The 19,376-nt window shown below is 55.4% G+C and overlaps 1 protein-coding gene across 24 annotated transcripts in view; it reads right to left on the minus strand.

The window, feature by feature from the left end:
- The window catches only part of LOC102464061 (uncharacterized), a 274,304-nt gene that overhangs the window by 191,374 nt on the left and 63,554 nt on the right, over positions 1-19,376 (minus strand). For all 24 annotated transcript variants that reach the window (XR_012902993.1, XM_075925546.1, XM_075925539.1 and 21 more), the window contains 9 exons: positions 16,301-16,447; positions 15,926-16,129; positions 12,411-12,550; positions 11,741-11,864; positions 8,072-8,215; positions 6,711-6,901; positions 5,147-5,251; positions 909-935; positions 352-426 (listed from right to left, as the gene is read on the minus strand). Coding sequence is in view for 23 of the 24 variants with exons in the window: in XM_075925546.1 (XP_075781661.1) it covers positions 352-426; positions 909-935; positions 5,147-5,251; positions 6,711-6,901; positions 8,072-8,215; positions 11,741-11,864; positions 12,411-12,550; positions 15,926-16,129; positions 16,301-16,447 (1,157 nt within the window). In the remaining variant the exon portion in view is untranslated. The remainder of the gene's footprint in view (positions 1-351; positions 427-908; positions 936-5,146; positions 5,252-6,710; positions 6,902-8,071; positions 8,216-11,740; positions 11,865-12,410; positions 12,551-15,925; positions 16,130-16,300; positions 16,448-19,376) is intronic.

Raw genomic sequence — 19,376 nt, forward strand, 5'->3', positions numbered from 1 at the left:
TGATAGACTCTATAAGCACCTAACGACCGTCAAAAGAAGCAGATAAGGACCATTAGTTGGCGTTGAGCGGAAGGGCACTAACACCAGAATCTACAGACTACTACTAAGGAGAGAGCAGGTTTTGCAGTCTTCACAAGGAGAATAATCTTTGAGAAACTAAAAATAAAGTGTCACTCCCGGCCATGCATGACTGTCTCTCGCACATGCCTTCCTCCCTGCTTGATGGTCAAAGCCAGCGGGGAAGAGGACAGATTACTGCTCCAGAGAGTGGGGCATGTCTTTTGTAACGATTCATTCCCTGGCTGCCGTGTGCTAATCAAGCCAGTGCATCACAGCGGCTGCGCAACTCACCCGCTCTCCCTTCTCTCCCTTTACAGCAAAGCCGTAGGGATCATACCGACCCCCCGTCGGCACGCCGGTGAAGCTCTCGGAAAGGAAAAAGAGAAACAACCATTGTCAACCTCCACGGAAACACCGATCACCCCGCCCCCCCAAAGTCCTGGAAGGGCAGTGTAGTCATCTGTCAGCCGTTGCGCATCTTAGGAGGTGGGCGAATCATAGAATCATAGAATAATAGGACTGGAAGGGACCTCGAGAGGTCATCGAGTCCAGCCCCCCGCCCTCAAGGCAGGACCAAGCTCCGTCTACACCATCCCTGACAGATGTCTATCTAACCTGTTCTTAAATATCTCCAGAGAGGGAGATTCCACCACCTCCCTTGGCAATGTATTCCAGTCCCTGGCTCCCTTTGGAAATCTAATCCTCTGCAGGAAAACAAATGGCACTTGCCAGAGGAAACGGTCACACCCCAGGCCTGTTAGCCTCCTTTCTGATGCTGGGCTTTGCTTTCCCATCCCCGGGGGCGTGTCCCTGGTTCCCCCCGGAGGATGTTCTCGGATCGTACTCACCGCTTTCCCAGGTGGGCCCCTTGCACCCTGCATGACAAGGAAGCAGAATTAGAGTCCCATGAGGAGGCACTGCAGAACAGGGCGCAGGGAGCGTAAACTGGGACAGGGAAAGGGTCCGCTCAGTCACCGGGCCTGGGAAATGCTTCCTGGACAGCTGGCCTATGTCACAACAGCTCCTGTTCTCAGCTGCACACAGTGGGCCTAGAACACTTCCACCACGGGGGTGCTGAAAGCCAGTCTCCTTGCCCCGTCTCTGGGAGGGGGGACCCGGACAGGGGAAACGGGGGCAAAGCTGCAGCCACAGCTAGGAGTGACCATGGGGCCTGGCCACAGGAGGGCCATAGCTAAGAGAGGGAGCAGGGCCAGTGGCCAGGGAGCAAGGCACGGGGCGCAGTGGCGCAGGTCCGGGGTGCAGAGTGCCAGGTGTGGGACTGGGGGGGCCTGGCACTGTAACCAGTCAGACACGACCCCCCCTCCCTCCTCTCCACTGGCATCTAGTGGACTCGACATACTCCTGCTTTTCCCTTCTTCCCTGACCTTGGCTTTCTTAGTTATAATGTACGTTACGTTTTTCTATCATGCCTTTGGTATGCTCTCTTTAGTACAATGCAATTTCTTGTTCCTCAAGGCCATGAGGCCCAACGCTGCTTAGAAACTATATTGCTTATGAATATGTATGTAACGTGTGAATGAGGAAGACCCAATCACAGGCAGTTTAAGATCCGCAACCTGTTAAGACGTGCAAAGCCCCTGCAAGCAGATAAATTAACTGAGAAGCGGCCAGAAAAGCTCTCTCTCTCTCTCGGACAAGATGCAATATCACAGCAGAAACCTGGGACCGGCCCAAAGAAGTAAAGCCTCCTGCAGATCCGAACGGATCTCCCAAGGAACATCACGGTTGACTCTCCAGGAAGCGGACGCCTGGCCAGCACTCCAACCACCAGCGAAATCAAAAATTATCTACACCGCACTTGCGGCCTGACTCCAAACGGCCAGCATGACTGTGATGAGTGGGTGAGTACTGTTTTACTCTTAAGAATCTGTACCAATAACAACCCCCAAAGCAATCCTGCTCCAGCCCACCCTTTGTTCCTCAGCAGGTCTGAGGAAGTGCAACGGGCACAGAGTCCCAGGCATGGGGCTGGCAGCTGGAGAGCAGCGATGCTGGCTAGGATCTGAGTCAGGGGCATAGGGCTGTGGAGCGGAATCTCGGGGCAGGGCACCAGGTGCAGGCCTGGGAACGGGGCTCCCTGCATGGACCTCAGGCTAGTGAGCAGGTGTGGGGCTGGCATCGCCCCACACTCCCTAGTTCCCAAGCCGATGGCTGCACAAATGCAACAAGATGGTAACCTCTCTGGGTAAGAATTCTCCTCTTTTTGTTATGTATTTGTACAGCACCTAGCGCAGTGGGTCTGCAGCCTCTAGCTCATGCGTTCCCAAACTGGGGGGCGTGCCCCACTGGGGGGGTGTGAAGAAATTCCTGGGGGGGCATGAGATGACCCAACCCCCCGCATCAAGATTTGCTGCCCCGGTCAGTATGTTGGGTTTGTTTGGGTTTTTTTGCTCAACAAGTTTTGCTGCTATTTTGGAGGAGGAGGGTGTGAGGGTTTTTCAAAAATCAAAAAGGGGGTGTGATGCCGAAAAGTTTGGGAACCAATGCTCTAGGTGCTGCCTCAATACATCCTCCTCCCCAATTCCCCACCCCTCCTGGGGAGTTACATCACTGGAACGGAGATCAGAAGTTGGCAGGATGAAATAAAGAAGAGCCTATTTTCCCCTTCTAGGCCAAAAGCGCTCTCTGCCCTGTTTTGAATAGTCTCCTTTTAATGTAGCCAAGCAACTGAGTTTTTAGCACATAGGTAGGACAGAAGGAGTAACTTGTCTAACTTTTAACAGCTTGATCCTGAAGATAGCGACAAAGTGTGGTGTGGGATTGGGAGAGAGGGGGATTAGATCCCTAAAGTTCCAAGATATTTATATGGCCCTCATTGCTGTAGCCTGCGAGCATCTCACAATCCTGAACGTATTTATCGTCACCACTGGAGCTAGAAGGAAAATGGATTTTCCACCTTGTAAAAAATATAGAAATTTTAAAAACAAACAAACAAACCAAAGGTTCTAAATTGGGATGAAAAGTTTTGCAAAACCAAATTGTAAAAAAATAACCCCTTTGTTTCAGGTCCATCGTTCCGATTTTCACCAATTTTAATTTTTAATTTTTTTTTATGAAATCAAGTAAATTTATAAAAAAATATCATTTCAAAATGAAAAAAACGGAAGCTTCCGTTCGGAAATGTTAAAATGTTTCATTCTAGCGTTTTCTACGTCATTCTTTCCAAACATTCCCCCCCCCCAAACGAAATTGCATCTGAATTGATACGCTTTTGTGAAGAAAACCATGAGTTTCATTGAACTGCCATTTGCAGGTGGAAGCCCGTTGGATGGAACACTTTTAGACCAGCCCTACTCACAACCCTGGGGCCAGATATTGCTGTGATCCTGTTGTACAGAACGGAGCTGGGGCCTGGGGACACGCCGGCAACATTTACGCTGCTGCTGGATGTGAGCCTGGGCAGGTGGATGCTTCCGCTCTGTTTGAGCTCCGTGCTAAAAAGAGCCGTGTGGCTGGGGTAGCACAGGCTGCCCGCTGGAGTACGTAGCCAGTGGCTCCAGGGTGCAAAAGCAGATGTGCTACCTGTGCAGGGCTGTCCTTAGGGTTTATGGGGCTCTGCGCATTGCTACGGGTTGGACTTCCCTGGTCTGGCAACCTCAGGACCAGACTGGTCCCGGAGGAGGGATTTTGCCAGACCAGGGAGATGATTTCTGGCCCCTCTGCCCTGCTGCCCCACCGGGCTTCCAGGCTCTGCCCCTCCTCTCCTACCCTCCCTAGCCCAGCTGAGTTGCAGACTGGCTCCAAGCCCCAGAACAGCTAAACGAGCGCCAGCTCCTGCCCCACCCCCCCAACCCAGCTGAGCTGCCACCAACTCCTGCCCTGCCCCCCCAACACAGCTGAGCCATACACTGGGCTCCCGATCTCCCATCACACTGGGTTCTCCCCCCACATCGTGCCCTTGGGGCTCTCTGATCCCGGAACATCCGTGGCCCTGCTGGACTACAGAGGTGGCCGGACCAGAGCGGTCTGGTTTAGAGAGGTGCAATGTGCATCCTACTGGTGCCTCTCTGCCTCATGGCCGCTGCGAGGAGGACGAATGTTTCGAGATGTGATTTTATCATCTTCAGCAACACACGCCTGAAATATTTCAAACGCACATTTTAAACTCAGGGCCTGTCGACTGGCACAGTGAATTCAGACACCGACAGGATAGACCCGGGGTTGGCGCACGCCTGCTCTTTCTGGTATCCCACAATAGCACTGCTCCCTAAGTCCATGAGATCCTCTGCGGAGGAAGCAGAGCCTCCGAACCGGGGGGGACATTAAGACCCAGCGATGCCTCAAATTTTCGGGCGCTCTACGCAGCTGCATGTTCTGTGTATGGGTAAGGAGAGCCCTGTAGCTGGGCTGTGCCTGCGCTAGGACAGAGAAAGGCTGGACTCAGCCTTGTGATCCAGAAGGGATAAATGTGCAGAATTCCCATCAGGTACTAGCCACGTGAGCCTGTTAACCCTTTCACTGCCGCTTCGGGGCCTGGCCTGCTCCCACAGTCTAGTGCGGGGACGGCCTGGGGGAATCCAGGCAGTTTGGAAAGGCCTTGCCTTCCTCCACCTCTGACACCTGCCGCCCACGCCAACGCAGGTGCGCTTGCAGCGATGGGTTTGCCAGTGGCCAGCAGGGGGCAGGAGTGCTCAGAGCCAGCCTTCTGGATCTGGACATACAGCCGCTGATTTGACCGTGGATGGAGGAGGCGCGATACCTAGCTTAAGGCCCCGCTATGGGGCACACCCCAGCCCGCGGCAAGGCAAGGGCTTGAGGTCTGAGAGGCGGCTGGTGGCTCCTCGTGCCTCGGGACACTGCGTGGTTGTGGCCTGCGCCTGGCGGGTGTGAGGCTGAGCTCTCCAAATGTGGCCGCCTGGAGACCTAGGCCAGGGCTCGGCCCCACGTCTCCGGAGGTACGTGGCCACCGATGGCGCTTCCTTCGAGTCAGCGTGGTTACGCCAGCACAGAGCTGGAGTCCGAGGGGACGGAGGGCCAGCCCCAAACGAGTCAGGGTGCTCACTGCAAGCTGCTCGCTCCCCCCTCCCGCCCACACACTCCACGGAGCTTCCATCGCTCCTCTTACCTCCGCTCGCTGGGTTTCTGGGTCGGCAGGAGCCGGATCACGGACCCTTGAGTTGCTCTCCCTGCCACCAGCCTGCTGCAGTTTGACCGTCTCCTGCAGAGCCAACTGCAACATGCAGCTCGGGTGAGAGCAGTGTCACCAGCCAGTCGATTGCGATCGATTGGCAGATCTCGGAGCCTCTGACAGGGGACCCTGATTGGTTTGGCCAAGTGGCTGTCAAGTGCCTGCTCTTCAGCTGCCCCGCCCCCCACTGCTGCTCTGCTCATCTTCTGCCCTTCGCTTTGGAGCTGCTCCCTCAGGAGCTTGCTGTGCAGGGCAGGGGAGGGAGAGGAGGGCGCTGATATCAGGGTGCCCCCCTTCCGCTCGGTACCTATCCACAGAGCAGAGAGGGGCACAGCAGGACTTGGGAGGGAGTTTGCTGGCTGCTTTTGGGGAGCAGTGTGGGGGCAGGGTGGGGTAAGCCTGCCTTAGCCCCACTGCCCCACCCCCCCAGGAGCCACCCGAGGTAAGTGGGGCCCAGCTGGAGCCCGAGCACCCCTGCATCCAAACACCCTCCCAGATCCTGCACCTAGAACCCCCTCCGGCACCTCAGCTGCCTGCCCCAGGCTCAGCTCAGAGCCCCTCTTGCACTCTAAATCCCTAAACCCAAGGCCAGAGCCTGCCCCCCAAACCACTGCCCCTGCCGAATGAAAAGGAGGAAGGACGGAGTGAGCAGGGGGCGGGGCCTCCGAGACGGGGCACAAAGGAGGCGGGGCCAGGGGATTCGGGTGTGACGTAGATCTTGGATTGCACTTCAGTTCCACAAGTGATCTCATGCCCAAAAAGGTTGGAGACCCCCGGGTTAGAGTTTTGCCTTATCCGAGAGGATTGTGGGTATTTGGGGTTACCAACTACTGACATCACACTCCCCGGGCAGACTGTGCACCCCACCGTCACCGGGAGACGACTGCAATTCGCTCATGTAGTTTTTCCCCCTGCCATGGATCTGCCCCTGACTTCACTGACAGCCGGGGAAAGGACAGATTTTGATTTCCTCCGTGCCTGTTGTACACCGCTAGCATCGATGCTAAGATGGCCAGCTGACTCCAGCGGATAATAAATAAGATCAGCATGAGCCCCAAAGCCTGTTTCTAATACTTAGCCCTGCTGTGAGGGCAGGGGACTGGACCAGGTGACCTCTCGCGGATCCCTCCAGTCCTGCAGCTAAATTTGAATTAATGGAGATTGCCTATCTCCTAGAACAGACCTTGAGAAGTCATCGAGTCCAGTCCCCTGCCTTCACAGCAGGACCAAGTACCATCCCTGACACATTTTTGCCCCAAATAGCCTCTGCAAGGATTGAACTCACAACCCTGGGTTTAGCAGCCCAATGATCGAACCACTGAGCTCCCCCTCCCCACTAAGCTCTTTTGGCTTTGCTTTGAATCAGAAAACAGGGGCAGGAGCATGGGCACTCGCTGCCAGAAATGATCCTGGGAAGGGAGCCGGGTTCTACCCCAAACTCCCAGCAGAAAACAGAGCAGAGACATGGAACCAGTGTAGGCTGACGGAGACAGCGGCTCACCTCTCCGGGCTGCGGTCGGGCTTCTTCCTGAGGCACATCGGAGCAAAGGGTCTCGATCACCTCCCGGATGATGTGGGGAAAGTCCTCGAAGGTGCCGATGTAGAAAACGTTCTGCGGGTGGCGGTGTAACAAGATGCTGTTCAGTTCTTGGGGGTCGGCTCTGGAGACCCCCACGGCGAGGACACGGACGCCTGAAACAAATGGCGCCTGTGTTAGAAAAGGCATACGGCTGGAGATCTTCCAAACTGGCCCGGGAGGGGTGGGAGGTTTCATCCCACAGTGCCCATTGGCCCTGATTGACGGGCGTTGCCGGGTTGAGTCCACCCATCTGCTTGGAAAATCTCACTGGCAAAGTAAATCCATGCTCAGATCCCGGCTCCCCGCTCCAGCTTGTCTTGAGCCACTAGAAATCGTTCACACTGATGTGCGGAGACCTCTTAACCCCTAAGGCTTTTGCTCCCCTTTGTCATGTGGAGTTGGTGGCTCAGATGTCCTCACACAGGCAGGGACAGATCAGTCTCCACCTGCGGAGAGGGCTTCCTGGCTGAGCGCGGAACACTTCCACAAGTCCTTGGGCTACGTCTACACTGGCATGATTTTCCGCAAATGCTTTTAATGGAAAAGTTTTTGCACAAAAGGACTTTTGCCGGAACGGGAGCAGCGTAGTATTTCCGCAAGAAGCACTGATTTCTTACATGAGATCGTCAGTGTTCTTGCGGAAATTCAAGCGGCCAGTGTAGACAGCTGGCAAGTTTTTCCGCAAAAGCAGCTGCTTTTGTGGAAAAACTTGCCAGTCTAGACACAGCCTTATTGTTCAGGGACGGGACAGAGACTCCAAACCAGCATAACACACTGCTCAGAGGAGTGACTAGCACGTCGGACAATGCTGCTCCAAGCCCACCCAGCCAAAAGTCCATTAGGGTCTAGCTGCATAGCAAAGTTATTTCGGAATAACACTGCGAGCTTCTATTATTTCGGAATAATTTCGAAAGAACGGGAGGCTTATTCCGACTTCTGTAACCCTTATTCTGCAAAGAATAACGCCTATTCCGAAATAGCGATTTCATAGAATCATAGAACACTAGGACTGGAAGGGACCTTGAGAGGACATCGAGTCCAGTCCCCTGCCCTCACGGCAGGACCAAATACTGTCTAGACCATCCCTGATAGACATTTATCTAACTCACTCTTAAATATCTCCACAGATGGAGATTCCACAACCTCCCTGGGTTTTTTCTATTTCAGAATAGGGGCTCCACTTCTGCTATTTCAAAATAGCCCCTCCCCAGGGCCATACTAACATTCCTCCCCAGGGCCAACACTCCCTCCCCCCAATAAACACCACACCCAGAGATTCTTACCTAGCGCGTGGGCTGCTCTGGCTGGTGGCAACACGTCGTCCTGGGACTGTCCGTCGGTCACTAGCACCAGCGTGCGAGGCACGGCGGGTCTCATCCCTTTGGAGGGCTGGAATAACTCCTTTAGCACGTAGCCTAAGCCACGACCTGGGGGGAAGAGAAAGATGCACAGTCTCGGTCCTGCAGAGCCAAGTGCATGAAGATCACTGGGTCTGGTCCGCTTTGCAGGGGGCCGTGTTAAAAAGTGTACAGGCTGGCCACATTAGGAGACACGAACCGGTGCCAGAGCCACGTTAGCCACGGGGCAGTCACGACTGGAAGGACGTCCTAGGCCACGGAGCCCAAGTCCCAGTTACTGCCGCTAACCTGGGCACATGCTCCTGTTCATAAATGTATCAGGCACCTTTTAAAACTAGGCAGATGGTTTATCCCGCCCCCGGTCATGGGCAGCAGGTGAACTCCCCCTTCAGGTGAACCCCCCCTTGGCCCACTGGCTCCACCCCTTCTGCCTGAGGCCCATGGGGTGTGGGTGGAGGCAAGCTCATAGCCCCGCCCCTTCTGCTCAGGTCCCGCCCCCCCAGCACCACAGAGAGGGAGGAGGAGGAGACGCGGCCCCAGCCTCTCCAGCCCCCAGCACTCTGCCCCCAGGACACCTATCGCAGGCATTCTTGGAGTGTGGGCGGGGCCATGCCTGGTGGGAAGGCAAAGCCTTCCCCTGCCTAGCGTACCCTCCACCCCTGCTGAGGCCTCACCTGAGCCCTGAGCTCCCTCTACCACTGGCCAGAGAAGCCCTGAGTCCTCTCATCTCTCACAGCCTGAGAAGCCAGACTGCTGTGCTGGCCGTCCCACACCCAATGCCAGGCTGAGCCACCTCCCCTCCGCCCAGTGCCACTAGCCCCCAAGCCAGCCCTGGTGGCTGGCGGGCCTGAAATGCAGGCTGGAGAGTGGAACTGATTGCCCCCACGTGCTTCAGGGAAGAGAGGGGGGCCTAGGGCAGGAACATGGGTGGAGCCACAGGTCTGGGTCAGGGGAGGCGTGGTCTGCCCTGGCCTTTGATACTCCCCCCACCCCCCAATCCTATCAAAATGCTGCTCCAGAACCTCCGTGGTCTGGTGGCTGGAAGCTTTCACTTAGTTCCTAACCTCGCTAACGACCTCCACCAGAGCAGGGGTGGCCGGCTACGAACGGATAACAGGGCTGCCGTCCCCCAGCGCAGAGCTGCTGTGCATGTGTGTCTGACCCCTTGCCGTAGGAATGTAGTTGTGTTGTCTGACCAGACGGCTACATGGCTAACCCTTCCCCAGCAGGCTGCCGTTACAGACGGCGCATCTTCCTACAGCTGAAGCCCGGGGGATTTTTTTCCCCCTACATGAAATACGTCGGGTAGTTCTTCCTTTACTAGCCTTGATGCTCCCAATGTAGGCGAGGGACGTGTGGGTCGTTTTACCCCCAAACGCTCTGAACTGGGCTCTCTCGCCCTGTCTCTTGAAGTCAAAAGTCCCCTTGATGCCAGTGGGAGTGGAGACAGGTCAGTGCTCTGAGCTTCTGAAAGTCCTGCCTCATGTGCCCCCTAAGTCCCAAGGCTGAGTCGTAGACGTGCATCGAACAGGACCAGAGCCCGTGGGTTGAATCAATCCCAAGGAAACAGAATCTAGCGCTGAACCATCAAACTCAATGCTAGGAATTCTGACTGGGAGTCACGTGCTGCTTCTGCATCCAATCCACGCTCTGCTACGGTTCCATCGGCAAACCCTGCAAATTCTAGGCAGGCAAGCGCGGTGAGCAACATTACCCTATCCCGGGAGACTCTTGGTTACGACAAGCTTGCAGGCCGCTATGATGAAGGAGGATTACTCATGTGGCCCGCTCACTAGCCTACATTGCTCATTGCTGTATGGAGGTAAAAGCACTCTTAGGCCAGGTCTACACTAGACTCGGCCACTCGGCGTAAGATATGCCACTCCAGGGCTGCGTCTAGACTGGCATGATTTTCCGTAAATGCTTTTAACGGAAAAGTTTTCCGTTAAAAGCATTTGCAGAAAAGAGCGTCTAGATTGGCACGGACGCTTTTCCACAAAAGCGCTTTTTATGGAAAAGCGTCCGTGCCAATCTAGACGCGCTTTTCCGCAAAAAAGCCCTGATCGCCTTTTTCGTGATCGGGGCTTTTTTGTGCAGAACAAATCTGAGCTGTCTACCCTGGCCCTTTTGCACAAAAGCGTTGCGCAAAAGGGACTTTTGCCCGAACGGGAGCAGCATAGCATTTCCGCAAGAAGCACTGATTTCAGACAGTAGGAAGTCAGTGTTCTTGCGGAAATTCAAGCGGCCAGTGTAGACAGCTGGCAGTCTACTTGCCAGTCTCGACGCAGCCCAGCCGTGTAGAACAGGTAGCTGGCTACCTTAAGCCAAGCTTGGCGATGTCCCCCGACTGGGAGGGTCACGGGGCTGACTCAGCACCATGGCGCCTCCAGCTGGTTGCTCTGGGAATTAGCTTGTTGTCTCACCAGACGCCTCCCTCTAGCTGGTGTCTCCGTGTGTTCTCTTGGACCACGGCGTCCTCTTCAGGACACGGCCCTCCGGCAGCGCCCACTCTGGTGTCGAAGCCCCCCTTCCGGAGGTGGGTGTTTATCCTGCCTGCACTCCAGGGTCCTCCCCTCCCCAGGGCACCCTGTTCTCCCCCCAGGGAACACCCAGTTCCCTTTGCCTCAGTGACCCACTGCCTGTCTTCATCTGGCCCCTGCCTCAGGGGCAAACTGCAGTCTGTAGTGGCCACTCATCACTGGCAAAGAGGGATGGACTTGCTGCCCCGCCTACCATGGCTGCCTCTCTACAGCCCTAGCAGCCTCGGGCCTTGCTTCAGGCCCTACAGCCTGGGAGCTTGCTTGGCCAGAGCTTCCCCAGCCCTGCCCTCTCTCTAGGAAGCCTCCTGCTTCCCTGGCAGTCAAGTCCCTACTGCTCTCTGTCCAGAGCAGCAATCAGTTGTCCCACTCCCTCCAGGAGTCCTTTACACAGCCCCCAGCTGGGCCCTCCTTAGCCCCAACTGCTTCAGCTGGGGCTTTACTCTCAGCTCTTGCTCAGGGCTGGGGTTTTGCCCGTAAAGGGCCAGTGCAAGGCAAACGCCCTGTCACAGGGAGAATGATGAAAGCAAATGCTCCTGTTGGCTTCCCTTATTCCTTGCAAAAGGAGGAATACTGGCCACTGATGGGGGCGCCCTCTGAGTTTGATTTAGTGAGGCTTAACTAGTCTCGCTAAATCAAACTCGGGAAGAATGATCGCAGCAGCGGCGATCTTCCTTTGAGTGTCAACAAAGCCTTAAAAATATTCCCTGTAGGTTGATACCCTTACGGCTAGGGATCCGTGTTGTTTAAAAACTAAATGAAGGAAGGGAGTGATAGGATATACAATTATAGAGAAGGTCAGGAGAAAACCTCGGCCGCTTATGATAGAACCAGAATAGATGGCCAGGCTATTATTACAAATGGGTCCAAACCAAAATTCTAGACACGCCTCAATCCATCTTTAAAGAAGCTTAGATTGCAGCTTCACAGCCAGCCTCTGATTCAAAACTCTAAAACAAAACCACACCTGCTGGGAAAAGTTGAGAGCCAAATGCAGATCCACCGTTGGTGACCTGGGCTCACATTTCTAGCTGTAACGTGCACGGCCGGCCCCCACCTGTCTTCGTATTGCCTCCTTTGTACTGCAGCTCCTTGAGGGCGTTGAGAACTCCATTTCGATCCTTGTACTGGTTAAAGTGGAATTCAGTCCGGGGATCTTCGCTGTACTGAGCTACAGCGACCTGCCAAAGTGCACAGGAGGCCAATGAAGGGGGAGGAGGGGGCTGGAGAGGGTGGGTTATGGATAGAAGCACACACCGGAAAAGGGCACAGATCGTGGACGGGGCACGATTTACGGTCTGCAACCAAGGAGAATCTGAAGCTCTACCTACAGCGCCTACCCAAGCCTAGCAAAGCCAGTAGGACTCTCTCCACTAACTCGCTGAAACTCAAGGTTTCAGTCACACTGAGATCTTCTTTCTTAGTGAGAGCTGGGGCTTGGGAAAACTGCTAGAAAATGCTATAAATAGATGCCCAGCAGGGACTGGCCAGCTGGAGTTCCAAAGGAAGGACGGCCCAATGGTTAGAATGCTAATTCCTGGCTTGAGCAATCTTGGTTTTATTCCCCTCTCTGCCACAGATGTCCTGTATGACCTCAGGCAAGTCATTTAGCCTCTCTGAGACTTAATGGGGGACAGCATTCCCTTAACTCACAGGGGTGCTGTGAGGATGAATAAAATGAAGCGAGGTACCTACGACTGTAAATATATAAAAGAACAGTCTCTTGCCTGTGTCCCTTCGGGCCCAATCCTGGGGAAATAGGAGACGATCCGGAAGAGGAAGTCCTTCACTTTATTGAAATTGCTCTGGCCAATGCTCGAGGACTCGTCCACCAGGAACGCAACATCCGCTTGGAGCTTGCCACAAACTGCGAAGGGAAGGCGGAACCTCAGTAAATCGGGGCTGGGAAGGCCGTGCGTCTCCATTCTGCCTCATGTTTGACGGGATTTGTCATACGAGGCAAATTCTTATTTGTGGGAGAGCTGTGCCAGACACGATTGCTCCTAGTGGTTTCAAGGGTGCGTGGAGGGAAGAAGACATAACGCATTCACACGCATGGCGCTGCACACTTCAATGCTCGTATGTGCACTTTCTGTATGTATTAAGCATTGACCTCCATCAGAGACAGGTTCGTCAGTCTGTCTCAGAGCAGTGGTGGTCTCAATATCATTATGATTTAAAAAGACGTGATTAACATTTCTCTCTGGGCTTTCACCTGCTGACAGAGCCTATTGGCGCATGCTGATTAGGCCTCCTCTGGAGTGTTGCATCCAGTTCTGGGCACCACGTTTCTGGAAAGAGCTGTCCAGATGGGAGAAAGTCCAGAAAAGAGCCACAATGAGGTTGACAGGTCTAGAAAAGATTATCTATGGGGGAAGACTGAAAAAAGTGGGTTTGTTCAGTCAGGAAAGGAGAAGACTTGAGAGGGGACATGCTGGCAGCTTTCAAGAACCTAAAAAAATATTATAAAGAGCAGCGAGAAAAATGGTTCTCCTTGACCACCTCTGAGGACAGGACAAGAAGCAATGGGCTTAAATTGCAGCCAGGGAGGTTTAGGTTGGACATCAGGAAACACTCCCTGTCGGGGACACTGGAATAAATTGCCTAGGGAGGTTGTGGAATCTCCGTCAATGGAGGTTTTTAAGAGCAGGTTAGACCGACATTTCTCAGGGATGGTCTAGAGCAGGGTTCTCAAACTTTTTGGTCCATGACCCATCCTGCTCAACGCAGACCTTTTCGCAGCCAGACAACCACTCTTGCTGACAAAATGGGTGCAGGAGAGGGTAGAGATACAGGGTCTGGATGGGAGGTTGGGTGCAGGAGCGGGCTGAGGAGGGGGGGCTGGCTGGAAGGGAGGGTGCAGGAAGAGGCTGAGGGTTGGGGGGTCTGGGTGGGAGGGAGGATGCAGGAGGGGGCTGAGGGTGGGAGAATGTGGGTTGGAGGTGGCAGGAGCAGGTTGAGGGTGGGGAGGTCTGGGTGGGAGAGAGGGGGCAGGAGCAGGTTGAGGGTGGGGAGGTCTGGGTGGGAGGGAGGGGGCAGGAGTAGGCTGAGGGTGGGGGGATCTGGATGGGAGGGAGGGGGCAGGAGCAGGTTGATGGTGGGGAGGTCTGGGTGGGAGGGAGGGGGCAGGAGGGGGATGAGGGTGGGGGGATCTGGGTGGGAGGGAGGGGGCAGGAGGGGGCTGAGGGTGGGGGGCTCTGGGTGGAAGGGAGGGGGCAGGAGTAGGCTGAGGGTGAGGGGATCTGGGTGGGAGGGAGGCGGCAGGAGGGGGCTGAGGGTGGGGGGATCTGGGTGGAAGGGAGGGGGCAGGAGTAGGCTGAGGGTGGGGGGATCTGGGTGGAAGGGAGGGAGCAGGAGGGGCTGAGGGTGGGGGGATCTGGGTGGAAGGGAGGAGGCAGGAGGGGCTGATGGTGGAGGGATCTGGGTGGAAGGGAGGGGGCAGGAGGGGCCGAGGGTGGGGGGATGTGGGTGGGAGGGAGGGGGCAGGAGGGGGCCAAGGGTGAGGGGATCTGGGTGGGAGGGAGGGGGCAGGAGTGGACTGAGGGTGGGGAGATCTGGGTGGGAGGGAGGGGGCAGGAGGGGCTGAGGGTGGGGGGATCTGGGTGGAAGGGAGGGGGTAGGAGGGGGCCGAGGGTGGGGGGATCTGGGTGGGAGGGAGGGGGCAGGAGTGGGCTGAGGGTGGGGGGATCTGGGTGGGAGGGAGGGGGCAGGAGTGGGCTGAGGGTGGGGGGATCTGGGTGGGAGGGAGGCGGCAGGAGGGGCTGAGGGTGGGGGGATCTGGGTGGAAGGGAGGGGGTAGGAGGGGGCCGAGGGTGGGGGGATCTGGGTGGGAGGGAGGGGGCAGGAGTGGGCTGAGGGTGAGGGGATCTGGGTGGGAGAGAGGGGGCAGGAGTGGGCTGAGGGTGGGGGGCTCTGGGTGGGAGAGAGGGGGCAGGAGTGGGCCGAGGGTATGGGGCTCTGGGTGGGAGAGAGGGGGCAGGAGTGGGCCGAGGGTGGGGGGCTCTGGGTGGGAGAGAGGGGGCAGGAGTGGGCCGAGGGTGGGGGGCTCTGGGTGGGAGAGAGGGGGCAGGAGTGGGCTGAGGGTATGGGGCTCTGGGTGGGAGAGAGGGGGCAGGAGGGGGCTGAGGGTGGGGAGGTCTGGGTGGAAGGGAGGGGGCAGGAGGGGGCTGAGGGTGGGGAGGTCTGGGTGGAAGGGAGGGGGCAGGAGGGGCTGAGGGTGGGGGGCTCTGGGTGGGAGGGAGGGGGCAGGAGTGGGCTGAGGGTGGGGGGCTCTGGGTGGGAGGGAGGGGGCAGGAGTGGGCTGAGGGTGGGGGGCTCTGGGTGGGAGGGAGGGGGCAGGAGGGGGCTGAGGGTGGGGAGGTCTGGGTGGAAGGGAGGGGGTAGGAGGGGGCCGAGGGTGGGGGGATCTGGGTGGAAGGGAGGGGGCAGGAGTGGGCTGAGGGTGAGGGGATCTGGGTGGGAGGGAGGGGGCAGGAGTGGGCTGAGGGTGAGGGGATCTGGGTGGGAGGGAGGGGGCAGGAGTGGGCTGAGGGTGAGGGGATCTGGGTGGGAGGGAGGGGGCAGGAGTGGGCTGAGGGTGAGGGGATCTGGGTGGGAGGGAGGGGGCAGGAGTAGGCTGAGGGTATGGGGCCCTGGGTGGGAGAGAGGGGGCAGGAGGGGGCTGAGGGTGGGGAGGGTTTGGTGGGGGGAGGGTGCAGGATCCAGCTGAGCCAATGGGAGCAGTGCGGGAACCTCTAGGCGAGCGGTTTCCTGCGCTGTCATCCCCCCAGCTACTTCCTCTCCCCGTGAGCCGGCCCGGCCCGTGAGGCTCGCCCCCCTCAGCAGGAAGTGCTGGTGTGCCAGCCTCACATGGGAGAGAGGGGGTCCATGGCTGGAGCGCCAGTGCAGGCTCCCTGCTGCGGGGGGGGAGCGTCCCGAGCCTCAGCCCACCTGCAAGATGCTCGTGGCCCACCCGTGGTCCGCAGGCCACACGTTGAGAACCACTGGTCTAGATAATACTCAGTCCTGCCTCGAGAGCAGGGGACTGGACTAGATGTCCCCTCGAGGTCCCTTCCACAATTCTATGACCCTCAACAGACTCCCTGTAGCACCTGCTTTTGCCCTGGAGTTTCCTCTCCAAGTATTCCCCCACCCCACCCCAGTTTGAACGCGTGAGATGAGAGAAGGCCACGGCGTCCAAGAGGCACGAGGCTTCTAAGGCTCCAATTCAGCAACACCGAGTCCCGGGAGGATTCTAACTCACTTGGCCCAGGCGGAGTAGTCAACGGTGGCGATGCTTGAGTCGTCACAGCTGTGGTTGCCGGCGTTGTTCCCAACGTCACGGGGGTGGCCGTTGGAAGAGGAGAGGCCCTTGTGCTGCTAGGACCTATGGACAGGGGTCTCGTAGTGGCAGGCGGTAAAGAAGGAACAGCAGGAACAGGAGGGGAAGGATTCCCTGGAGACCCCACTGTAAAAAGCAAACAAAGGAGGGGAACGACATCCATCGCATAAGTGGGTCATTGTAAGAGGACCCTTAACTCTGAGAGGCCTTGGAAGTGCATGAGACCAAGCACCGTCTCGTAACAGGAAAGGCCCCAGAAGGAATTGCAACACAAAGCCCCGGTTCTCCAAGTTATACCTATCTCCTCCATGAGCACAGCCTCTGGCCCCTCCAGCTCTCCAAAGAGCGGCCGTACTGAAAACGAGTACACCGCTCTCGGCTTCAGGTCTGTAACTCGATACGATCGCGAGGCTGCTCCCAGCAGTTCAGTGGAAAGCTCAGGTGCTGGAAAAGGGACGGGAAAGAGGGCATGTTACTCACCGACTGTAAGGCCTGCAGGAGAGAATTCAAGTGACAACAAAAGGAGAAGGTGAAAAAGGGGGAATAAAGCAGCATTAATTTCGCACAAAGATGTCAAGAGCCAAATGAATCACGAAGACAAGACACCACTGAATTGCTTAGTCACGAACTCTGGGAGCCGGGGTGATAAGCAAGAGGGATTTGATTTGCTCCAATGGGACCTCACGGGTATCACTGAAGCCAGAGGGACGATGCGTAGGAATGGAGTGCCACAATCAGCGGTGAGGGTCTATTGAAAGAGGACAGCGTGGGCTAAAAGGGAGGAGCAGACACGGACAACTTGGAAGCAAATCGTCTTGAGTGCTCATGGATCAATGTCCTAACAGATAAAGACAAAGAACGGTGTCTAGAGAAGTGGGTGTCCACCTCCGTAAGCGCCTCTCTGTAACATGCAGGGAAAGGAACCGCGTTATCACAGATGTGAAACAAGATCCAATGGCTGGACGTTGAAGCTAGACAAATTCGGACCAGAAATAAAGGTCCATTTTTTGATCAGGGAGGGCAAGTCACTGTTGGAACAGTTTACCAAGGGTTGGGTGAATTCTCCACCATTGGGAATTATTTAATCAGGAGAGGAGAGGAGAGGAGAGGAGAGGAGAGGAGAGGAGAGGAGAGGCAGTGTTTTTATTCCCTCAAAGATCTGCTCTCGTTCAACCACAGGCAGAGGACTAGAGGCAGGGATTAATTCAGGGAAACCAATGGAGTCAGATTAGAGAATCCCAATGTTCCTTAATGGATGGATCCAAAAGCTTAGGGGTATTCAGACTTGGGAGGGAATTTGGTGGTTCAGGCCTATCTCTAACTGGAACGCCTCATGGACAAAGGCTGAAGTAAAAAGTTCCTTAACGACTGACTGCCTTGTTTCATGAATGGGGGGGGGGGGACAAAGTCTTTTCAAATCCCGTCATCTCCATATTCCTGGAGTGGCTGAGTCACACAGAGCCAAGTGAAGGTGGATTTGAAGCAGATCCATTCAAGGAGAGACGTCTCTTCCCCTCGTCGTCAGGCAATATCGGGTGAAATTCTATGACCCGAGTTACGCAGCTCGGACGCCATGATCGTAATGGTTCCTCCTAGCCTTAAACCCTATTGAATCTGTGAACTAGGCCGGACAGTTTGAAGAAAGGCTGGCTGGTTAACAGTGGAGTACAGCATTGGTGATTTTCAGTCCAGGTAATTTCCTCCGCCTTGCCCTTCCTTTGCTGTAATGCACATGTGTAACCCACACACCTAGGGGGTGTAGTTCACCATCTCATGTAGTGGCACATACAGCAAGATTAGAACAAGTGAGATCTATGGCCAAAGCTAAGAACCAGCCGGCTTCTAACTTAAGCAATAGAGGTGCTTATACTAAGCTCCAGAGATCCCAAGTTCAAATCTGCGCAGTAGTAATTACACATGCAGGAGGAGAGATGCACTGGAATTGGGTTCTAGGACCATCCCTTCTGTGGATTTATTTTGATTCCCCTTACAATCTCCGGTGGTGGGGGGTGGGGAGAAGAAATAGATGGAAAATCGAAAGCCGGACTATTGCAGAATTTGAATGACAATTTGCTAGGATGTGACCATCTTGGCTCTTCCATGAGAGGAAATCAGGCTTCTCAAAATCCTCAGAGCAGTGGTTTTCAACCTGTGGGGTGTGGACACGAGGAGTCTGCAGACTATACCAAACGGGCCCACAACAGGGTCGTTTTTACCATAAACAGTCATTCTCAGCCTGTGTCCCGCACACTCCTGGGGGTCCACAGACTGTATCTAAGATCTCCTAAGGGGTCCACCCCCCACGCTCCCGTACATGACAAAAGGCTGAGAGCCAGGCCTTAGAGAAAACAAATGAAAGGAGGCAAAGCTGAACGAGGGACTGAGTACTGAAGGCAGTGGGAGATGGGGTTACTCAGTAATTCTCTGCTCTATAGCACCGTCCATGCACGGATCTTAATGCCCTCTGCACGTTTTAGCTCAGTTACATCTCCCGACGCCTATGTGGGGTAGGTATCATCATTCCAAGTATTTATTGGGAAACTGAGGCCCAAAGATGACTCCTCCAAGGCCACACAGGAAAAGGGGTACAGCGGGGAGAGTCCAGAATCCCTGTTCTGGGCACTCGCTACTAGCCAAGACTCTTATTTCTTGGAGGGATATGAAGGATGTAGGAATAAAAGTGCTTAGCCAGATTCAAAAGAAGGATCAGGCATGTGTGTGGATAACATGAAAATCCACAGTGGCATTAGGATGGATTCGAAAAAGATCAGGACTATCACCCTTGATGCTTCAGAGCCTATTCCAGCCACTGATTGGCTGAGGTTAGAAAGACACTTCCTCTGTAGGGCTGCGTCTAGACTGGCAAGTTTTTCCACAAAAGCAGCTGCTTTTGCGCACAAACTTGCCAGCTGTCTACACTGGCCGCTTGATTTTGCGCAAAAGCACTGACGTTCTACTGTCTGAAATCAGTGCTTCTTGCGCAAATGCTTTGACGTTCCCGTTCGGGCAAAAGCCCTTTTCCGGAAATGTTTTTGCGCAAGAGGGCCAGTGTAGACAGCGAAAAACTGTTTTGTGCAAAAAAGTCCCGATGGCGAAAATGGCGATCAGGGCTTTCTTGTGCAAAACCGTGTCTAGATTGGCATGGACGCTTTTCTGCAAAAAGTGCTTTTGCGGAAAAGCGTCCGTGCCAATCTAGACGCTCTTTTCCGCAAATGCTTTTAAAGGAAAAACTTTTCCGTTAAAAGCATTTGCGGAAAATCATGCCAGTCTAGACATAGCCCAGATGTTTTAACCCATGATGGCAGTGGTTCTCAAACGTTTGGGCCCACGGCCCACTCCGTTCAACACAAATCTGTTTGCAGACCACCAACCA

The sequence above is a fragment of the Pelodiscus sinensis genome, chromosome 1 (genome assembly GCF_049634645.1).
Source record: "Pelodiscus sinensis isolate JC-2024 chromosome 1, ASM4963464v1, whole genome shotgun sequence".
NCBI lineage: Eukaryota > Metazoa > Chordata > Testudines > Trionychidae > Pelodiscus > Pelodiscus sinensis.